This window comes from Alligator mississippiensis, chromosome 12, assembly GCF_030867095.1.
Source record: "Alligator mississippiensis isolate rAllMis1 chromosome 12, rAllMis1, whole genome shotgun sequence".
In the NCBI taxonomy this organism is placed as follows: domain Eukaryota; kingdom Metazoa; phylum Chordata; order Crocodylia; family Alligatoridae; genus Alligator; species Alligator mississippiensis.
Window position 1 is genome coordinate 29,626,589 of NC_081835.1, and position 18,815 is coordinate 29,645,403.

General features: G+C 38.5%; 1 protein-coding gene across 9 annotated transcripts in view; it reads left to right on the plus strand.

Annotated features, from left to right (window-relative positions):
• IQSEC1 (IQ motif and Sec7 domain ArfGEF 1) overlaps positions 1-17,739 on the plus strand; it is a 707,630-nt gene extending 689,891 nt beyond the window's left edge. For 6 of the 9 annotated variants that reach the window (XM_059715837.1, XM_059715839.1, XM_019495426.2 and 3 more), the window contains 4 exons: positions 2,920-3,093; positions 4,421-4,597; positions 11,716-11,765; positions 13,110-17,739. In XM_059715837.1, coding sequence (XP_059571820.1) covers positions 2,920-3,093; positions 4,421-4,597; positions 11,716-11,765; positions 13,110-13,694 — 986 coding nt within the window. In that variant the 3' untranslated portion in view covers positions 13,695-17,739. The remainder of the gene's footprint in view (positions 1-2,919; positions 3,094-4,420; positions 4,598-11,715; positions 11,766-13,109) is intronic. The other 3 variants (XM_059715838.1, XM_059715840.1, XM_059715841.1) reach the window with 2 other exon arrangements.
• The last annotated feature ends 1,076 nt before the right edge of the window (positions 17,740-18,815 follow it).

An 18,815-nucleotide genomic window follows, 5' to 3' on the forward strand; every position in this document is an offset into this window, starting at 1 on the left:
TCTGCCAGCAGAAGGCAAGGTGATATGACACCTTAGAGACTACCTCCATCAGAAAGCATAAGCTTTAGCAGGTGAGAACCTGCTTTATCAGCTGCTGTGAAAAAGTAGGTTATCCCCTACAAAAACGTATGCCTTTGTGATTGAGTTAGTCTCTAAGGTGCCACTGTCCCTGCCTTTTAAATGAAAACATGTCTACTATCATGTAGATATCTAGAAGCAGTGATGGATCTGATGTGGCAAAGATCCGACATGCACCTTTCCCAGGACACACTGACTTGATCCCATTTGTGTAAAAGGAAATGCATGAAACGATTGATTCAGCTGAAAAGAGATGTCTCTGAGTGCTTCCTGAGTACTGATGAAACTGTGGGCCAACCTATATCCCTTGTTTCTTGAAGATGGCCAAACATATTGAAAAGGAGGGGCGGCAAAGTGTACCCTAGAGGGTTCCTTATGTGAGATATGTTAGGGAGTCGAGGAGCAAAATCACTGAAGCTTGTATTCCAAAGAAATTACAGTTTCTCCAGATGGCCTGTGTATGTGCTGTTATTTGGGAACAAATTGTAAACCACACAGGTAGCTGGGGAAAGAGAGTCTCTTCCCAGTATTACATATGAAATACATATTCTGCAAGCCTTCCCTCACCCGTGGTGCTGTTCCTCCAAGTACTTCAGGACCAATATCTTGGCTAGAGAAAGCAAGAAGCAAATGTTGCCATTTCATCCAGAAAATGTCATAGCTGTCAGAATCAATTTGAGGATGGAATTTGTTAATATTCAGAGAGCAGTGTCAAAGGTCCCTGGCAAACATTACACTTAAGACACAATTTACTTGTTAATTGTGCCATAAATAGTAACCTAGCCTCACATTTTGGCAGTTAATGGAACAACAACATGGGAACATAGCAATAAAATATTCTGCAAAATATGTATAATATTTTTGTGGCTGGTTTCCACTGCAGCTAAAATTGAAAGTGTGGCAGTGTAGCCCTGTCACACAGCCTAATGCCAGCTACATGACAAAACTTGGTTAACTATTGCCCATGTTGGCAGGCTGATAGGTGGGGTGTTGAGCCGGGGCTACACTGGGCAGCTGGCAGCGGCAGCGCTGGAAGCAGAGCGGCAGCAAAAATTGGGGTGGATTTTCCCAGTGCCCCTGGCACCCACTCCAAGCCCAGCCCCCACCAAGAAGAGTCCTGCGCAGCCCCAGCTGCAACCTGCCCTGCCCCACCCCACACAGATCTGGGGGGCACATGCTTCCCCGTGCCTCCCAGGGTGCAAACAGCAGCGGGAGCTGCCTCCCTCTCCCCACAAGCTGCAGCTCCACCCTCCCTACCCTGCCTGGTCAGCACCTGCTCCTACCCCCTCCCTCACTGCATAGGGCATTGATCTGTCCCCACCATGCCCCTTCCCTCCCTTTTCCCCTTCTACCACACTGGCCTTACCAGCTGGAGGCAACTGTATTGGAAATCGGATCGGTATTGGCCGATATGCCTCCTTAAATTTCGGCTATCGGTATCAGCCCCAAAAGTCTCTATCAGTGCACCCCTATTTTTAGACTTTCTTTCTGATATGTCTGCAGTAATTATTTGCCTAAGGTATTGACCTGGAATGATGTGGGTAGTGGGGTCCCGAAGCGTTTGGTCCTTGGACTCTTCAATGTCTTCATCAGTGACTTGGATGTGGTGTGAAGTGTATTCTGTCCAAATTTGCAGACAATACTAAATTGTGGGGTGAAGTGCACACTCTGGAGGGTAGGGAACGATTGCAGGCAGACCTGGACAGGTTAGAAAAGTGGGCAGTACACAACAGGATGCAGTACAACAAGGACAAATGCAGAGTGCTGCACCTAGGGTACAAAAATATCCAGCACACCTACTGGCTGGGAAGTGACCCTCTCAGCAGCACAGAGGCAGAAAGAGATCTCGGAGTCCTAGTGGACTCCAAGATGAACATGAGTCGTCAGCGTGATGAAATCATCAGCAAAGCTAATCATACTTTATCATGCATCAGCAGATGCATGACAAATAGATCCAAGGGGGTGATACTTCCCCTCTATGCGGCATTGATCAGACCGCAGTTGGAGTACTGTGTCCAGCTTTGGGTGCTGTACTTCAAGAAGGATGTTGATAGACTCTAAAGGGTCCAGAGAAGGGCCACTCTTATGGTTAGGGGCTTATAGGACAGGCCCTGTGAGGAGAGACTGAGGGACCTGGACCTCTTCAGCCTCCGCAAGAGAAGGCTGAGAGGTGATCTTGTGGCCACCTCCAAATTCATTTGGGGGATGCAGCAAGGGATCGGAGACGCTTTGTTCACCAGGGCGCCTCTTGGGGTAACAAGGAACAATGGTCACAACCTGACAGAGCAGATTTAGACTAGATGTCAGGAAAAACTTTTTCACAGTACGGGTGGCCAAAATTTAGAATGGGCTTCCAAGGGAGGTGGTGCTCTCCCCTACCTTGGGGGTCTTTAAGAGAAGGCTGGATAGGCATCTGGCTGGGATCATCTGACCCCAGCACTCTTCCCTGCCTAGGCAGAGGGTCAGACTCGATGATCTGTTGAGGTCCCTTCCAACCCTAGCATCTGTGAATCCTTGAAGAAGCGCACTTTTTGCCCAGAATCTTGTCTAACATCTCTCCTAATTATGTAATTATTCTAATAGGAGACATCTCTTACTCTTAAAACAAAACAGAATAAAACAAAAATGTTTGTTCCTCTAGAAAATATGTTTGTGTTCTTGGGCGGATAAAATGCTTTCTTTAGTCTTGGAGTTTTGTAGTCGTGAATTTTATTTCTTGACTTCTGTATTTGAAATTAATTAACACAGTGAATTCAGAGAAAAATAAATAATAATGGAAGAGAACACAATTGAAGCTAATTAAAATAATGTTGTCCTTTCTCCTCCCTCTCTGTCTCCTAGACTATCCAAATGGCATACGGCTCACGTCAGCTGTTCCAGGAGCAGATATCAAAGTACTAATAAATTTCAATGCACCCAATCCACAGGACAGAAAGAAATTTACAGATGATTTGAGGGAGTCTATTGCAGAGGTCCAAGAAATGGAAAAGCACAGAATAGAGTGTAAGTACAAAGGTACATATAACAGGGCATTTTGAAGCTAATCAAAATTGATAAACATGTTTAATATATGTATGCAATCTGTTCTTATTTTCAAAGATATTATAATTCTACATCTGTGCTTTTTATATTATTGTAGAGATAAAACAGTAATTTTAAAACTTTGGCAAGGATGGTTAACTGGTAATTAGTGTATTAGGTAATGATAGTAGGAACCTTAACCACCCACAAAAATGATTAATAAGGAGAGGTAATTAATTGTGTAAATTACAACTGTAAAGTTTAGATATATTTGAAGTGACCCTCTAAAACAGGCCTTGCCTGTAAAATGTAAGTTTTACTGTATTTTTCTTAATACCAAGCTCCATTCTTTGAAAAGTATCATATTTTCTGCTGATCAGATAACTGTTGTCCAAGTAAACGGATTTTATTGACACCTGCATGTCTGTTAAAATACAGGATTTCAGACTAAACTTTTCCTTTCATCCATCCTTTATAATATTAATATAAGGCCACTGAGGCAGAGGCCAAGTATATCTACATGTGCAGTTAATGCAGCATGATAAACTCTGGAGCACATTAAGCTGGAGTGAACTGCTCCCAGGCATAGTGTCTACACATGTGCCCAGGACAGCAGCAATTTGAGCCGGGGCAGAGCAGGCTGAGCTGACCAGGTCAATTAATGCCCCCAGTCACTGTCTACATGTGCATTTCAGTACTATCCTATGGCTGAGTTCATTAGTTTACTATGCCCTAATACTGGCACACATGTAGATGATGACGCTTTATTGTGGCACTAATTAGTCAACTCCTCAGTAAAGCACACGTGTAGATGCACCCTATGTGTTGTACAAAACAAACTTTCATCAAAACTGAAGCTGTAATACTGATACAGCAAAAGCTATGTTAACTGGCACGTTACAAGCCGGCATGCTCTGTTAACCGGGAAAAGTGAAACCGGAAGTGCCCACCATGGCACTTCTGATTTTGCGGAGGCCCCACAGCCCGGGGGAAAGCAGCCTGTGCTGCCAAGGCACCATGACCCGGGGGCATAGCAGGCTGTGCAGGTACCCCCTCCCTGTCCTTTGGGGCCCCGGGAGGGGCAGCAATGTGGCGGGAGGGGTGGCAGCACCCCAGACGTGGCAGCACAAGCGGTAGCCCGAACAGTCTAAGATGCCTGTTTGGGCCGCTCAGTTATCCGGCATATTTTGTTATCTGGCACCCTCCATTCCCCATGGGTGCTGGATTACAAAGCTTTTACTGTATTTAGTTTGCCATGTGGTTGGCTCTGTCCTATTCTAATCAGTGACTATGAATTGTACAATTATTCTGTTTGTTTCAGCTGAGTTAGAAAAACAGAAGGGTGTGGTGCGTCCAAGCATGTCGCAGTGCTCCAGCCTGAAAAAAGAATCTGGCAATGGGACACTGAACAGAGCCTGTCTGGATGACAGCTATGCCACTGGAGAAGGACTGAAAAGGAGTGCACTCAGCAGCTCCCTTAGAGACCTCTCTGAAGCGGGTAAGCACCAGATTTATTCCTTGTTCTAGTGATCAACATATGGAAGGACGGGTGATGGATACATGTTAAAATCAGCCCAGTTGTAACTTGTGAAGAGGAGTAACATGGAAAGTTTAGACATGTTCTCTTTATAAGTTCTTTGTTTTATTGTTTTTCACTTTGATTTATTTTTCCTCCTCCTGTACCAAACAAACTCTATTTGAAAGTACCAAACTGTTGTAGCCTGCTATGTATACTTTTAAAGGAGAATGAAGACAGAGGAAAAATTGTAAGTGTATTGTAGAAAAAAATGGTTGACTTGTGCTAGGAGTAAGCTACTTAGTTTTCCTTTCTTTTTCTGTTTTGTCCCTCCTTCATAATGTAGACATAGAAAGAGAAGACTGAGGTCCCTGCTTCCAGTGTATCTTGTGCTTAAGTGTTCTTTTGTACTAAATTGATGAATGAAATTGAGTGAAGCCCTACTAAATTCTATCTAGAGCAATATAATTCAGTTTTACTGTGTGACTGATGCTATCTTATTATTGTTTTACTCATGATACAGATCCAAACCCTGGTTAAAGCTGTTTTATAAGGTAGCATTGTCCGAGTAATGCCAAAAGCCTTGTTGAGCTGAGCAGTCTTGACCCCAGGATCTATTGACTGGCATGGTTGTGACTTAAATCTGACCTGACCAGTAAAAGCGGGAAGGTCTAAATATGTCTGGAAAAATAGAGATGGAAAATATGGGTTGTGTCTCTCTATTTTTTTTTTTTGTTTAATTGCTAACAGTTGTAAATTATTAGCAATTAGTACACCCATGTACTTTAGACTTCTGAGGGTTTCTTTTCACTCATGTGTTTAGAATTTTACATACACAGTTCCTATTATTGCTAATGAAATGGTGCCTGTAACACCATGCAGTCCTTGCAGAAGGTATTTGTAAGAGTAGTAGCAGAGGGATTTTTAAAAAATTACAAAAAATGTCTGCCTCTTCTACCTAATTGGATTTGTTTTTTTAACTGCTGTATGATTGATAGGGCACCCATACTTTTTAATACTGTATATATTTTAATAGTTGGCCACAGTTGTCTGTTTCTTTTGAAACCGAAGAAAAGGTTTTATCTGTGCTAGAATAATAAAATTCTTATAAACTGAAAATATAGGGTGTGTGTTCTGTATGTATGTAGATGCATACAAATATATATGTATACACACACCACTATTTTACGAATAGTATTTACTCTTTGTTAAGATTATGATAGTCCTACACCCATGTGCCTCATTTAAAAGGCTTAGGGCCTGATCCAAAGTCTGCTTGAGCTCCATGAAAGTTGGTTGACTTCAGTGCGTTTTAACTCAAGCCTGTAGTTTTCATCATTAATAAGCCTTCAGTTCAAGGCTTAAGGATACCTTTATCATCTTTTGTTTTTGTTTTCTTTCATTACGTTCATCTAGAAGCAAAACAGCCAAATTATTGGATTTGGGAGTTTCATTAATATACAGACCAATGTATGTGATTTAGCAGTTTCATCCCATAGGAATTTTCCATCCTACTCTTTAAAACATTGCCATGTTCTTAAATTCATTTAGAAGGTTATACACAATAAATTAGATGAATTCCTTTTGGTCAGGAAAACATTTCATATTTCAACAATACGTGCCTTCCGTTGGCATGCTCATTACTGAAAGTAGTTTATTTCCATAGAAGAAAGAAGAAATCATTTACAGACTGGAGGGTTTATCAATTAATTTGTTAAACCCAACTAAACTTAATTTTAATATTTATCAGTTGAGAATTATGGAGAGTTTCTGTTTGGTTTTGTGCAGTGCAATTAACTTGAACTGATTTAGGTTAGTTAGTTACTATTTTCAGTCAATAGTTACGAACTAGTATAGTTACAAACTAGTATCTTTGTGATGCTTCAAGAATCACTGTAAGTACGGTTCCCAGTACCTTTCAAAAGGTTAGCTGGGTTGGGAGTTCACCGTGTTTCAATATGGTACAGATGATCCCCAGAAATTCAAAAGAAAAAGCAACCACTTCAGAAAGGTACTATGGTCTAACAATTGTATCACATCAGCATACTTACAAATAATTGCTGAAAGAAGAGTGCTTAATTTACTCATCCTTAATCTTCATCATTGAATTATCACTGCATGTAATATAGGAAAATTAAAAGACGGGTGCATGTATCCTGAGAGAGAGAGAGAGAGAGAGAGAGATTTGTACGTTTAGAAAATTGGAATTGTGGAATGAATTTTTAAAGGGTTTCCCTAGTTGCTTCTATGAAAATCAATTTTGCAAGAATTGCACAAGTTGGGGACAAAATTTCTTAATCACCATTGTAGAGGTATTTTTTTAAAGCCCTTTGAAAATGTGGTTCAGTGAAAGAAAAAACAGATTGTCACAAGTATCTAAAGAAATTATACTTTGGAAAACAGATGATTTCCCCTTGCCAAAAGTCATTTTATGTATCACAAAAAAATGTAGTAAAGGAACATTTCTTTAAAATATATTTCCTGCTTGAAAAGGGTAACAAATGAATTGGATTCTCCAACCTAAAGAAATAAAGATTTTTTGAGTCTCAAAAGCCATTAAGTGGCTTGAAAAGCAATACTTCTCTACCCATCAGGCAAGCTATGTCTAATAATGACCAGGTAACTTCTGTTGCTGGCTGCTAACTACTTTTCCATTCATTTTTTTCCATGAAAACATATTTCCAAAATGGAGTAAAGGAAAGTTTGTTGTTTTTGTTGGGGGGGTGTGTGTGTGTGTGTGTGTGTGTGTTGTTTTAAAGTTCATATTGTATGATCCTTATCTTGTTCTCTCTGATCTGACATCTGTTTCCATGGACTGAAAAGCGGAAATGAGAACTGGCAGCTAGCTGCATTCAAAAACGTGAATGAGTTTAATGCTTTGTCCTTTCTCGAGAATGAAATACATGACCATTTTTGTTGCATGTTTGCCCTAGAATTTAGAATTCCAAATTCATGTGTGAACAAGTTAGACAGAAACTAAAATACCACTAGAAAAATACAGATATTTCAAACTCCATGAGAATTTTAGATAATTTCACTGCTTTCTTCCTTGATAATAGATGTACACCTCCGGATATAAAAGATGGAAACTATCACTATGCTAGTTGGTACTAAGGGAAAGAATAGTTTTGTGGTTAAATCCCAAGAGTGGACATTAGGATTCCTGGGGTTTCTAATTCAGTATTTGCCACTGATTTCCTGGCTGACTTTAGGTGAAAGGCAGGGTACATACACACCTTAGACTGACTAAGGAAGATATATATGGAACGTAAGTGAACTTGAGTTTATGTCATCACATGCTGTGGAAGGACAGCAAAAAGCAGTGTATATACTGACCAATGTATATGCGGTCCTTTTCACAGCATCTGATGAAGTAAACTTGAGTTCATGAAAATTTATGCTCTACATAGCTTATTTAGTTAGTTTATAAGGTGTACATCTACCCTGCCTTCTATCTGACTTCAGACTAACATGGCTTAAAGACCGCTGTGATTTTAGGCAAGTCATTGAACGTCAGTGACAGTTGGCATGCCTTGCTTCCCTGAATGTCATCATATGCCCCATTTTTAACTATGTGGATTCAGATTAAAAGAAACCCAACATATATTGAAGTAAATACTCTAAACATTGTACAAGGATTACTCACTCACATATGGCCATTTCTGCACCAACCACATTCCCCCTGTTAAACAGAGGAGTAAAGTTATTAACTTTTCCAGTGCAAGGGGAATTCAGGAAGGAGGATGTAATTAACAATTCTCAAATTTAACCAATATATTGAAGATAATGCTTCCATTTTGGACAGTGCTGGGGGCTTTTTAATAATCATGACTTGGTCAAGACTTTAAGTGCTGGCCTCATCCAGAGCCAGTGTTAAAAAAGCATGTGCTCTGAACACCCTTCTTAATCCCTAGACGTAGTCAGTGACTTCAGATTAGGATTAAGGCACAGTAATTGGGTAGTGTTTGACCGTATAGACTGCCTGTATTTGTGCAGTTCCTGGTCTCTGGATAACTAGGTGGCTACAGGTTCCACTACCATGAGATGTTTATACACCTGCTCTGGGAGTGGTGGCAGGGAGGGGGGAAGGGAGAGGCTGCACTTTAATTAGAGTGGCTCTTGGAGCCACTCTAATTAAAGCACCTGGAGCGTCATGTGTACCAGCATCCTCGAACTGAAAAATGTCAGTGGCGGCACTTTAACTAAAGTCTGTCAAACAAGCTTGAGTTAAAATGGCCTGTCGCCATTTTTCAGCATAGGGATGCTGATCCACATGATTCTGGAGTCTGCTGGAGCATGATAATTGCCACACTCCAGCAGATGTGATTAACTGAGTAATTGCAGCGCATCGGAGCAGCCTTGCTGCATGTGTGTAGGCACCTAACTTGAACAACCTATTGAAGCCAGTACAGTGACTCATTGTTTATTTGAAGGCTGATAAATTAGTTTCACTAAGAAAATAATTTGGATCTTTTTCTGGATTAATTTAGCCAAGAATCACAAACTGAATTTCAAGATGTTTCTTAGGTCTTGGTGTGCCTTTCATTGGTATACAGCAGATAGATCCAAGAAGTACAGTACAGTAAAGCCAAAATATGTAAAATTTCTTGTAACATGCTGCACACTATGTGATCCATTTCTGCAGGATGCTATGGATTTGTGTTCATAACACCCTGGAAAATCTCACAGAATTTGCAGATTTGTTTGCATGGGATTCAAATTTCCAACTCTTTTCACTGTACTAAAATGTCCTTGTTCATGTCTTTGGGGGTATGCTATAGAAGTGTAATTTAACAATGCTACCCTATAAAGATCATGCAAGCTATCACAGTCCATTACTAATAAACAACAATGGATTAATCTAGAGAAACAGAAGAGGATGAAAGAGCTGGAATTTAACTTTACAAAGGGAAAATCACAACTGATTGAACAGCCTTCAAAAATATTTCAAATAAAGAATATGCTGAGTAAAATTAGTCCTTACACTTGATACAGACCACCAGGTTTTATAACACTGCCATTAATAATCATTCTAGTGTTACGTTTATGAATAACAGCTAAATAAGACCCTTCTTGCCTGGAATCATAATTTCCCTAAAATGCCTTTGAAGACCGCAGCTCAAAGAAATCATTTTAAGGTGGATGGAGCAGTTGTAATAACAAATTTTACACTTGCAGGGGGAAGACCTTATAGGATCTAATTGTTTGTTTCTGTTTCTAATCAATAGCTGTCTATGGCACATAGAGAACTTGCTTCACTTTGTTTTTAAGAAAGTAAACCTTTTCCCTTGGAAGAATTTACCAGTAGGCTCTTTATTCTAAAGTAGTAATTAGTGATATATAAGGATAATTATGTATGTTACAAATAGGATTTTACCATTTACTTCTGCTAGTAGTCCTTTCCCCACAATTTTCTAGGTTATGCATCTGTCCATCTTTCTCTGTCCATACATGCTGCATTCTTCCCTATTCTGATTACTTTCACTCCTGCCTTACATTAAATGGGAGATATTAGGTATTTCTATTCTTCTTCAGGTGTCTGATTTTATTCTTATAGGTTCTTATTTGCCTATACCAGCCATCCACCTCCCTGCCAAATATTCACAATTAGGTAGGGAGATAGTTATCTTCCACTAAAATGTGGCAAATCCAAGTGATTTGACTGTTGAAACAACCATTATAGATATGAATAGAACGAGAGCAAAATTCACTGCTGACTGTGCACCAAGAATTCTAAGATAATCAAAACCAGTTTTCCCTGGTGGTATGCAATGCAGTGCAGTTAAGTTTTCAGTTGAGCTAAAAAGCCATAAAGTAAGTGCTACAAGAATTTTGGCAAACACCACTTCCAAGGGAATATCTCATTCTTAGAAACATAATCTGTGTAAAGGATTTATATTGAGACTTGCCAGTTGTTGCAAACAGTGAGAATTCAGGCAGAATGAGGGAGAAAAGGAGCATGTCACTTTCATCCCTATCCAATGCCCTTTGGACCAGTAATGATGGATTCTGAGGACAGCCATCTCAAGCCCTACATAGGAGAGAGGTTTATTATAACATTAAGCCTTTTGAGGAAAGCTGCTGTATAACAAGGGAGAAGCATAGGGAATGTATGTGATTTAAAGAGAAGTTTGGAGAATCTGACTGCCTTTCAAGGACATCATCTTTATTTAACATCCCCCAACAGAACATTCTAATGTTTCCTAGCATATTGTTCAATGGGCTAAATTTTAAAAGATACATACATCCATTCTTTCTCTGTAGAAGATGGGAAGCCTACTTATTCAATCTGGGTGCTTAATCCTATATTTAAGCATCTAGTACTTAGGCACCAGTATGTAGGTTCTAAAGACTGATGTGGTCAAACTTGGGTTCTATGTGTAGGATTAGTTTTGGTAATTAGTTCTGGTAATTTGGGAAAATCAGGCTCGATTGGCAAAGCTGGAACTTCTTTATATCAGCCTTCATGCTTACAGATAATGCACTGCACAGCTAAACAAACCATATATAACCATAATGTCAAGGAACATTTAAGTTTGATTGATTAAAAATTAAGTTTAGTTTTGTTTTTAATCATCATGAAAGACGATTATATGAAATCCACTGGGGTTCAAAATAAAATATTTAAACAATGAAACAGATGTTTCTTCCCTTTCCCCTCCCAATTGAAATACAGGAACATACCTTTTTTAACATTCGCTGTTTGCAGAAAGCTGTTCTACGAACGTTTCTGAGAATTTGTTTCTGTGAAATTGAGCAATTGGAAATCTTAGCCAGCAGCAAACATTGCAGGCCCATTACTAAAAATACATGTTAAAATATACATATTTTGAGAACTTTTTTTAAACATTAGTAGCAATTTGACCAGCTCTTTTATGTAGGGTACTTTCAGGTACAGAAACTTAATTTAACTAATGACGTTCAACTTTAAGTTTCTGCCCTAATCACTATTGTACCAGTCCAGTGTACTTTTTAAAACTACTCCCCTGAGGCCCCTCTAGTTGCATTTAGAGGCTTCTATAGTAATTTAGGGAAATCAGTTATTTCTCACCCAGGTCTTGTCTCAGTCTCTAATCTATGGTATTGCATGTCCTGGGCAGGCAAGCGTGGGCGTCGCAGCAGTGCAGGATCGCTAGACAGCAATATGGAAGTAAGTAGGAAGCTCCTGATGTCTAGCTGGATGTGATGATGTGCATTTCAAACCTTTCTTTTATATACATATTTTTTTGCTCTTTTTCTTCTAACATATAACCTGCCTGCCTCAGATAAAATGCATGCCTAGGCTACTCACTTTGTATTATTCCAGCTTAAAAAACACCTATGGCTTGTTTTAGAGCAAACACCATTTTTGGTTTCAGCTAACCTTGTTCCCCGTTTCTGCGAGCATGGTTAAAAATGAATATTATGTGTCCTTTTGCCACCATTTCAGTCTGGTCCCAGCTTAAAGGCCCACTTTCTCTTTGTTACACAATACACTGTTCTTGCTGTTTGATATTTGGCTCAAACTTTTGACTTTCATGCTCAGCCATTCACATTGCTTATTTTCTAGTTAAATTGCTAAATGTATGCAGTCATGACACCATGGAATTGCACAGCAGGGCATGGGAGGAGAAAATGAATAAGACAGATGAATTCAATGTGGATTTCATGAGATTTCATTCATCTTCAAACCATTTATATATACTGTTCATGTCTTTGAATTCAGCTTGCAGATTTCTTTCTTTTTGTGTTTGCGTTAGGTAGATTGCAGTTTAAATCTAGCATACTTTGTACAAGTACTGCTGTGTCCCAAATCTATCTTTTAAAAAGAAACCCCAAACATCTAAGAAGTAAAAAAAAAAAAAAAAAAAAAAGTCTAAATAGTAGGCAATATTGAGCCCTAAGACAGAAGAACACCATCACATAGGACTCATAGTGCTAAGTTGTGTGACTATTCTTTCAATCTATCATAAAGTCATGGAGTTAGGTGTATGATTCAGTACAACCCTTCTCCATTGTGGTTTTCAGTAGCAGTAAATTACTTTTAATTACATTTAAAAAAAATTATGATGAGAGCTGAATGGTAAATCTAACATCTGTTATTGTGTGTTATTTCAGTTTAATTTTGTGTAGCTTTTTTGTTTTTTGTTGGTGGTTTTTCAGTTAGGAAAATGTGACTGGTATTTTAAAATGCAGTTTTTCCCTTAAAAACATTCCCATGTGTTATGCCATCTGTCATATTTTTCTTATTTAAAGTGACAAGTTTCACAATAAAAGTATTAAGCAAGAAAACAGACAGTGGTTATTAATGTTTACAAACATTCCGAGAAGGGCTAGAATGCCTTGATTGTAGCTTAAAGACAGAAAATGGCATAGAGAGATTCACTTAAGTCTTAATATAGTCAACCCAAGTGAGTACTTAAGGAAGATTTAATGAGTCAGTGTAAACTTTTTTCTTTTTAAACATATTTTAAGACTTTTTTTTTAATTTTTATTTCTATTAATTTCTTTTTAGGGGTCCATCATTAGCAGTCCTCACATGCGCCGAAGAGCTACATCAACCCGAGAGTGTCCATCTCGCCCTCACCAGACTATGCCTAACTCTTCCTCACTCCTAGGTTCCTTATTTGGTAGTAAAAGGGGAAAACCACCTTCCCAAGGCCATCCACCATCTGGCTCATCACAGCAGCCTCAGCACCCTCCAGTAATCCCTCATCAGCAACACTCACAGCATCCTTCTGCCATGCATCACGCAGGGCCATCTGAGGGGCAGACGCAGGCACAAGTGCATACTCACCATTCACAGTACTGTCACATGCAGCAGAATCCTCCCCCTTATCATCACCATCACCACTATCACCCTCCACAGCATGTCCAGCACCCGCACCAGTACCACCATGTGCCACATTCTCAGCATTCTTCTTACATGCAGCACCCACACTCTCAACATACCCATCCTGTGCACCCCCCATTGCCCCCACCTCACCCAGGGCACTCTTCTCATGCCCCGCACACTCAGCATCACCATGGACAGCCAGCTCCTTCCTCCACTTCAACCAGCACTAAGCCCAAACACAGTGGCATCAGCACAATAGTCTAGAACACACTGACCCTTTTAATAACTGTAGTTTTAAAACACAGTTATAAAGGCACTTACAGGAAGCAGCAAATAAACTGTCAATTTTTACCCAGCCAAACAGTTTAATTGACTTTTGTGAGCTTAAAGCCTTGCTCTTACTAAATAAAACCCTTCAAATTAGTGTGATCGACATTAGTTTGACTTATCTGCTTGGTAGAGGCTGGCCTTCTGGCCCATCCTTATCTTCAGTTGCCTTGAAAACCTGCTGCTTGCTGAACACTAGTAAAGCTACTTTTTCCACTGAATCCTTGACAATTTTACATGCATAATAAAAACTTAACCTATAAAAAAATACAGGAAATTTTGATTCAGAACCAAGTGTTGCATTCTTGCTCTTTTATTGTCACTGGGCAAAAAAATAAGTAGACCTGATATGGTTGATGAAAGTACGTAAGTAAACTTTATATAATATAAATATATACATATAAATATATATATATATACACACACACACACACAGATGCTGTATAGTTAACATTTGTGCTTGGAAAGATTTTTTTTCAGTCCACAAAACTAGCAATATAGACTTTACAAGGAACTCCACTTACTTGATAGGACAGTACAATAGGTGAATAGTATATGAAAGAGTAGACCAAAAACTTAAAATGCTAGAAACAAAATTCAAACATTTCAGTATTTTCATTGAAAAGTCTTCTGGACTTACTAAGATCTCTAAGCAATCATTACTAAATGTGCCAAGTAACATAGCATTTAACTGTTGTAGTCAAATATTGCTTTGTACAAATCCTTATTTTACTAACATAATAATATCATACGTAATCAGTATTATAACTGCTCTGCTGTTTCAGGTAAGCAAACTAGTTAAGATGCAGTAACTATACAGTAGCAGCATGGGATAATCATTCATCAGTGGTTATCTCAAAGCATTGGTTACACAAGTTCTTAGACACTTTAAAGGCTGTGATAACTGTGAATTTACATGATCCACATTTCTTTTTTTAATGCATATGATTTAATGGACACATATGAAGAGTTGTATGAAAGGTGCATGCATACACTGCAAAAACATTCATCTCAAACATAAAAACTACAGACATCCATCCTTCAGCCTCTTCATTTCCTGTTTACCATAATATCTCATTTTTCCCAGTTAAAATTAATTCTAGTTTAAGTGTTTCTAGATAGAGCTGCTTTGAAACTTGAAAGTTTATTTAGTATAGTTTTTATTGTAATTCCATGTAGCCATGTGCTAGCAAAGAAGTGGTTTCACCATTTTTATTCATCACATCTGTTAGTTTCCAAGTACACAGCACTCAGCAGGCTGAGTTTATACTCAAACCTTTACTGTCATAGTCCAGATAGTTGCAAGACATCACATGAAATCCAGCTGTGCTGTTGTTGCTTATGTGTTGTAATCAAACCATTTGCAAATTTGAGATTTTTGTATCCCCAAATCCTGTACAAAATTATACATGGTGCGTACTTTGTAGTTTCAGCATTTGAGCCACTGCAAGGACTTTGCACCTAAACGATAGAAACAAAGGAACCATAACCGCAAAGCTGTACCAGCCAAAATGCAAACCTTGAAGAGGACAAAAATAAAGTTCCAATATGAGATGGGTTTAAAAAAAAAAAAGAAGAAGAATCAAAACTCTCTGTCTTGTTTAAACAATAATAATTTACTGGAGCATTGTGTGAGGGAGGAATACTGGGACAATGAGAACAAAAAGGGCAAACTTTCCATGTTGGGTTACTCTTTTGTCTTTTAACTTTTGTTTTTTTATTCCCCACTCCTTTTCATACCATTGATATCATAATACCAGCAAAACTGCAACCTGAGCACTTTGTTAATCTCCATAGAGAGCAAATACAGCAATCTAGAGTTTAGCCTTTTGTTTAATTCTGTCCTTGTTTATTTCCCACATGTGCAATATCTTTTTTCCTCCTGCTCCTTCTCCTATAAATTAATCTTATTATGAAAGAAACAAGTCTTTTTTATCATCATTCATGCTATCCTAAATTCTGCGGCTTACCTTAAAATGGCTCATCTAGCCCCCTAAGGCTCTGTTCTTTGCAGTTTAAAAATACTGTTCTTATAAGGGAAAGTAGAACTGTCTGCATGTCATCTAATGTTTAATAGTGTGAGGCTACACTCTACATATTGTATATTTGCAAAATATATCAGTGTTACTGTTGATATTTAGTTGAAGTAAAGTGATAACATATTTAAATATGTAGGCTTTTCTTCATACCTTTGTACCAATAGTAGAGTCTAAACGTAATTTATAGGTTGTTCCAGAAAAGATAAAGATTCCATTTAGCTACAAAAGTTTTCTTTCTGAAACTGTATCTTATTATTAAAATGGGGTGAAAACATTCCTCTCAATTGCATGCTATATATTCTGTACATGTTCTAGATATAAACATACTGGCAGTAGTGGAAATCCTGCATCCTGAACAAGTGCAGAATATGGAACAGATCTGTTATGCCATAGAAAGTACAGTTTAGCCCCAAGACCCAAATATTTCAGATGTATTTTTGTTTTGTTTTGTGTTTCCAAGTAAGCCTTTGGTATAATGTAGTTTTACTTTGTACGCCACATATTAAGCCATGTTCACTGATTTTTTTTTTCCTGTATAATTGACTGAATGTGCAAAAATTGTCACAAATCTTGTGCATGTAACAAACCATCCACACATTTTCATACACATACAGAAAAAGGGTGCTGCCTTCTCAGAGGTGCACTAGGTTGCACATGCAAAGTCAGAAAGTGTCTTAAAACTAGCTAAAAAATCTAGTCCTTTGAAAACACAATCTTTAGAAACTTTGTCATAGTTAAGTCAATGATCAGAGATACAGTGGACTCACTGTTCCTTGTTTGGAAGTAATTATTTCTAAGAAACAACTATGTCTTGGTGTTAGCATAAGTCTTTAAGAGCTTTGCTGCTAGTTTAGGGGAGCAGTCTAGCCGGTCAGAATACACCATAGATTAACATTTGCTTAGAACACAGTGGATCACTCCTAGAAGAGGGAGGTGCCAATATGTTGATCTATTGGAGAAAATGAATTTTTCTAGCCTGCAGGCAGGGGTAGAATGGAAGGATTTTTGTCATATTTCCTTATTGATTAAAAATCAGCACAAAACACTGTAGAGGGACCATGTTTCTCTGTTCCAATAAATAATGTGGCTAAGTAATGTCAAAGTGAAAGAATTAAAAGGAAAACTGAAGAATGCAGATTGCAAAAAAATCTTTTCTGGGACAACAGTCAAATATGTATTTTTTTTTAATTTTTTAAGTTAAAAATAAAATGTACAACAGTGTAAAAAAAATCATTCTAATATAATGTACATGTCTTGTATTGCTAAAAAAGTCTTCAAACATACAGTGTAGAATGATTTTCCCATCATGTACTGCATGCAGCAGAAGCCTCTTGTTTCTTGATAAAATGAGCTGAAAGATGGTCAGCAGATATTTAAACAATGAATCTCTAGATGTTGACTTGCTGTTTCATATGAAGCTGTGTGTTTTCTGCAGTTAAGCATGCATTTTGCTGTTTCCGTTGTAAAATATCATCACACTTCTTGCCTGCAAAATGAGTTATTGTGTATATATTTAAAACAAACATGGAACCAATAACAAGATTAAACTGGGGGAGGGGGGAGGGTGGTGGGAATGGGACCAAGTAGGGGGAATAGATAATTCTCTAAATTGTATATAGTGTGTAAATTAGTATTACTTATAAGTCTGCAGTCACTTTGAGGTTACCTACAGCAACTGTCTCCTGCTAGGAACTTTAATTCAGCTTTGAGTTGTATTAAACTGTTAGCATTAGGTCTTGAATGCAGACTGTTAAAGACTTCAAGAAACACCATGCTCACAAGAAACTTCTGTTCTGGGGAGGCTCAAGACCCATTTTGTAACTGGAGAAGAGAGGAGTGCTTTCATTTTAATATGCATTCTGTTTGTAAGTAGTAGCAGACCTTATTGATGTAAAACTCTAACTGTGATCATGTGGAGAAATTAAATAAATCATTTAAAACTCTCTCTGTTTCCCACTTTCGTGCAGTGCAAGAACTTTGGTTTTGTAGACTGGAAATAGAGGGTTGGTGTTTGATCTCCATTTTTTAATGGAAGCTAAATTGAGGGGAACTGCAATTTTGTTCTAATGATTCTGGACACACCATTAAAGATTTATTTTTTGTGTTACTGTAAGTGAATGCAGTTCAGTAAGGAAGTTAAGGGGAGGTATGACTGACTTGAGCTTGACAGAGTGAGGCAGGACAAATTAAGAAAGTTTTTTTTGCATGGCACACCCAAAACCTTTCAAACCTGTTCTATAGGAACCCAGTCCTGAAACTTCATCTTAACATGACAAAAAGTGTGGTGCCTTTGGGATGTAGTCAGCTGGGCGCTATATTTAGGTCAGCTGTGTGGCAATTTCTTTATTGCCAACATTGTTTATTATGTTTGTCACTTTTAAAATCTTACCTCTTGTGACTCCTGCTTCACTTAAGGTCTGATTGACAACTCACTGAAGTTAATGGGAATCTTTTTTTCTTTAACTTAAATATTTTTTTTCTAGTCTGACTCCCTGAATAATATGGGCCATAGGACTTTCCTGAATTCATTTGTGTTTCAACTTCATTAGCTATAGTTAGGCAAAACCTGGGACAGGGAGACAGCTAAGAAACTAACTGGTTCAGAGAGGCACGAGCTTTTGTAGACAACAGTCTATTTTGTCAAATACTGCTGTTTGAAACAGTCTCTAATGGTGCCTGTGCATGTGCTCCAACGCATTCGAATGAGAACGTGTCGGAGCTGACTCGGTTAATTGAGTCTGCTGGAGTGTTCTAACTAGAATGCTCCAGCGTGTCTCACCAGGACATGAATTAAGCGTCCTGCATTTCAAAAAGGATGCAGGGGTGCTTTTAAAACTCATTGACTGAGCTTTAGTTAAAGTGTCCCTGCAGCCATCTTGAAATGTGGGACACTTAATACATGTGACACTGCAGAGTTTAACTAGAGTGGCTGTCTGGGAAGCCCTCTAATTAAACGTCCCACCGCCTCCCCTAGAGCACACGTATAGACACCCTTTGATGCCACCCTGTACTACTTTCT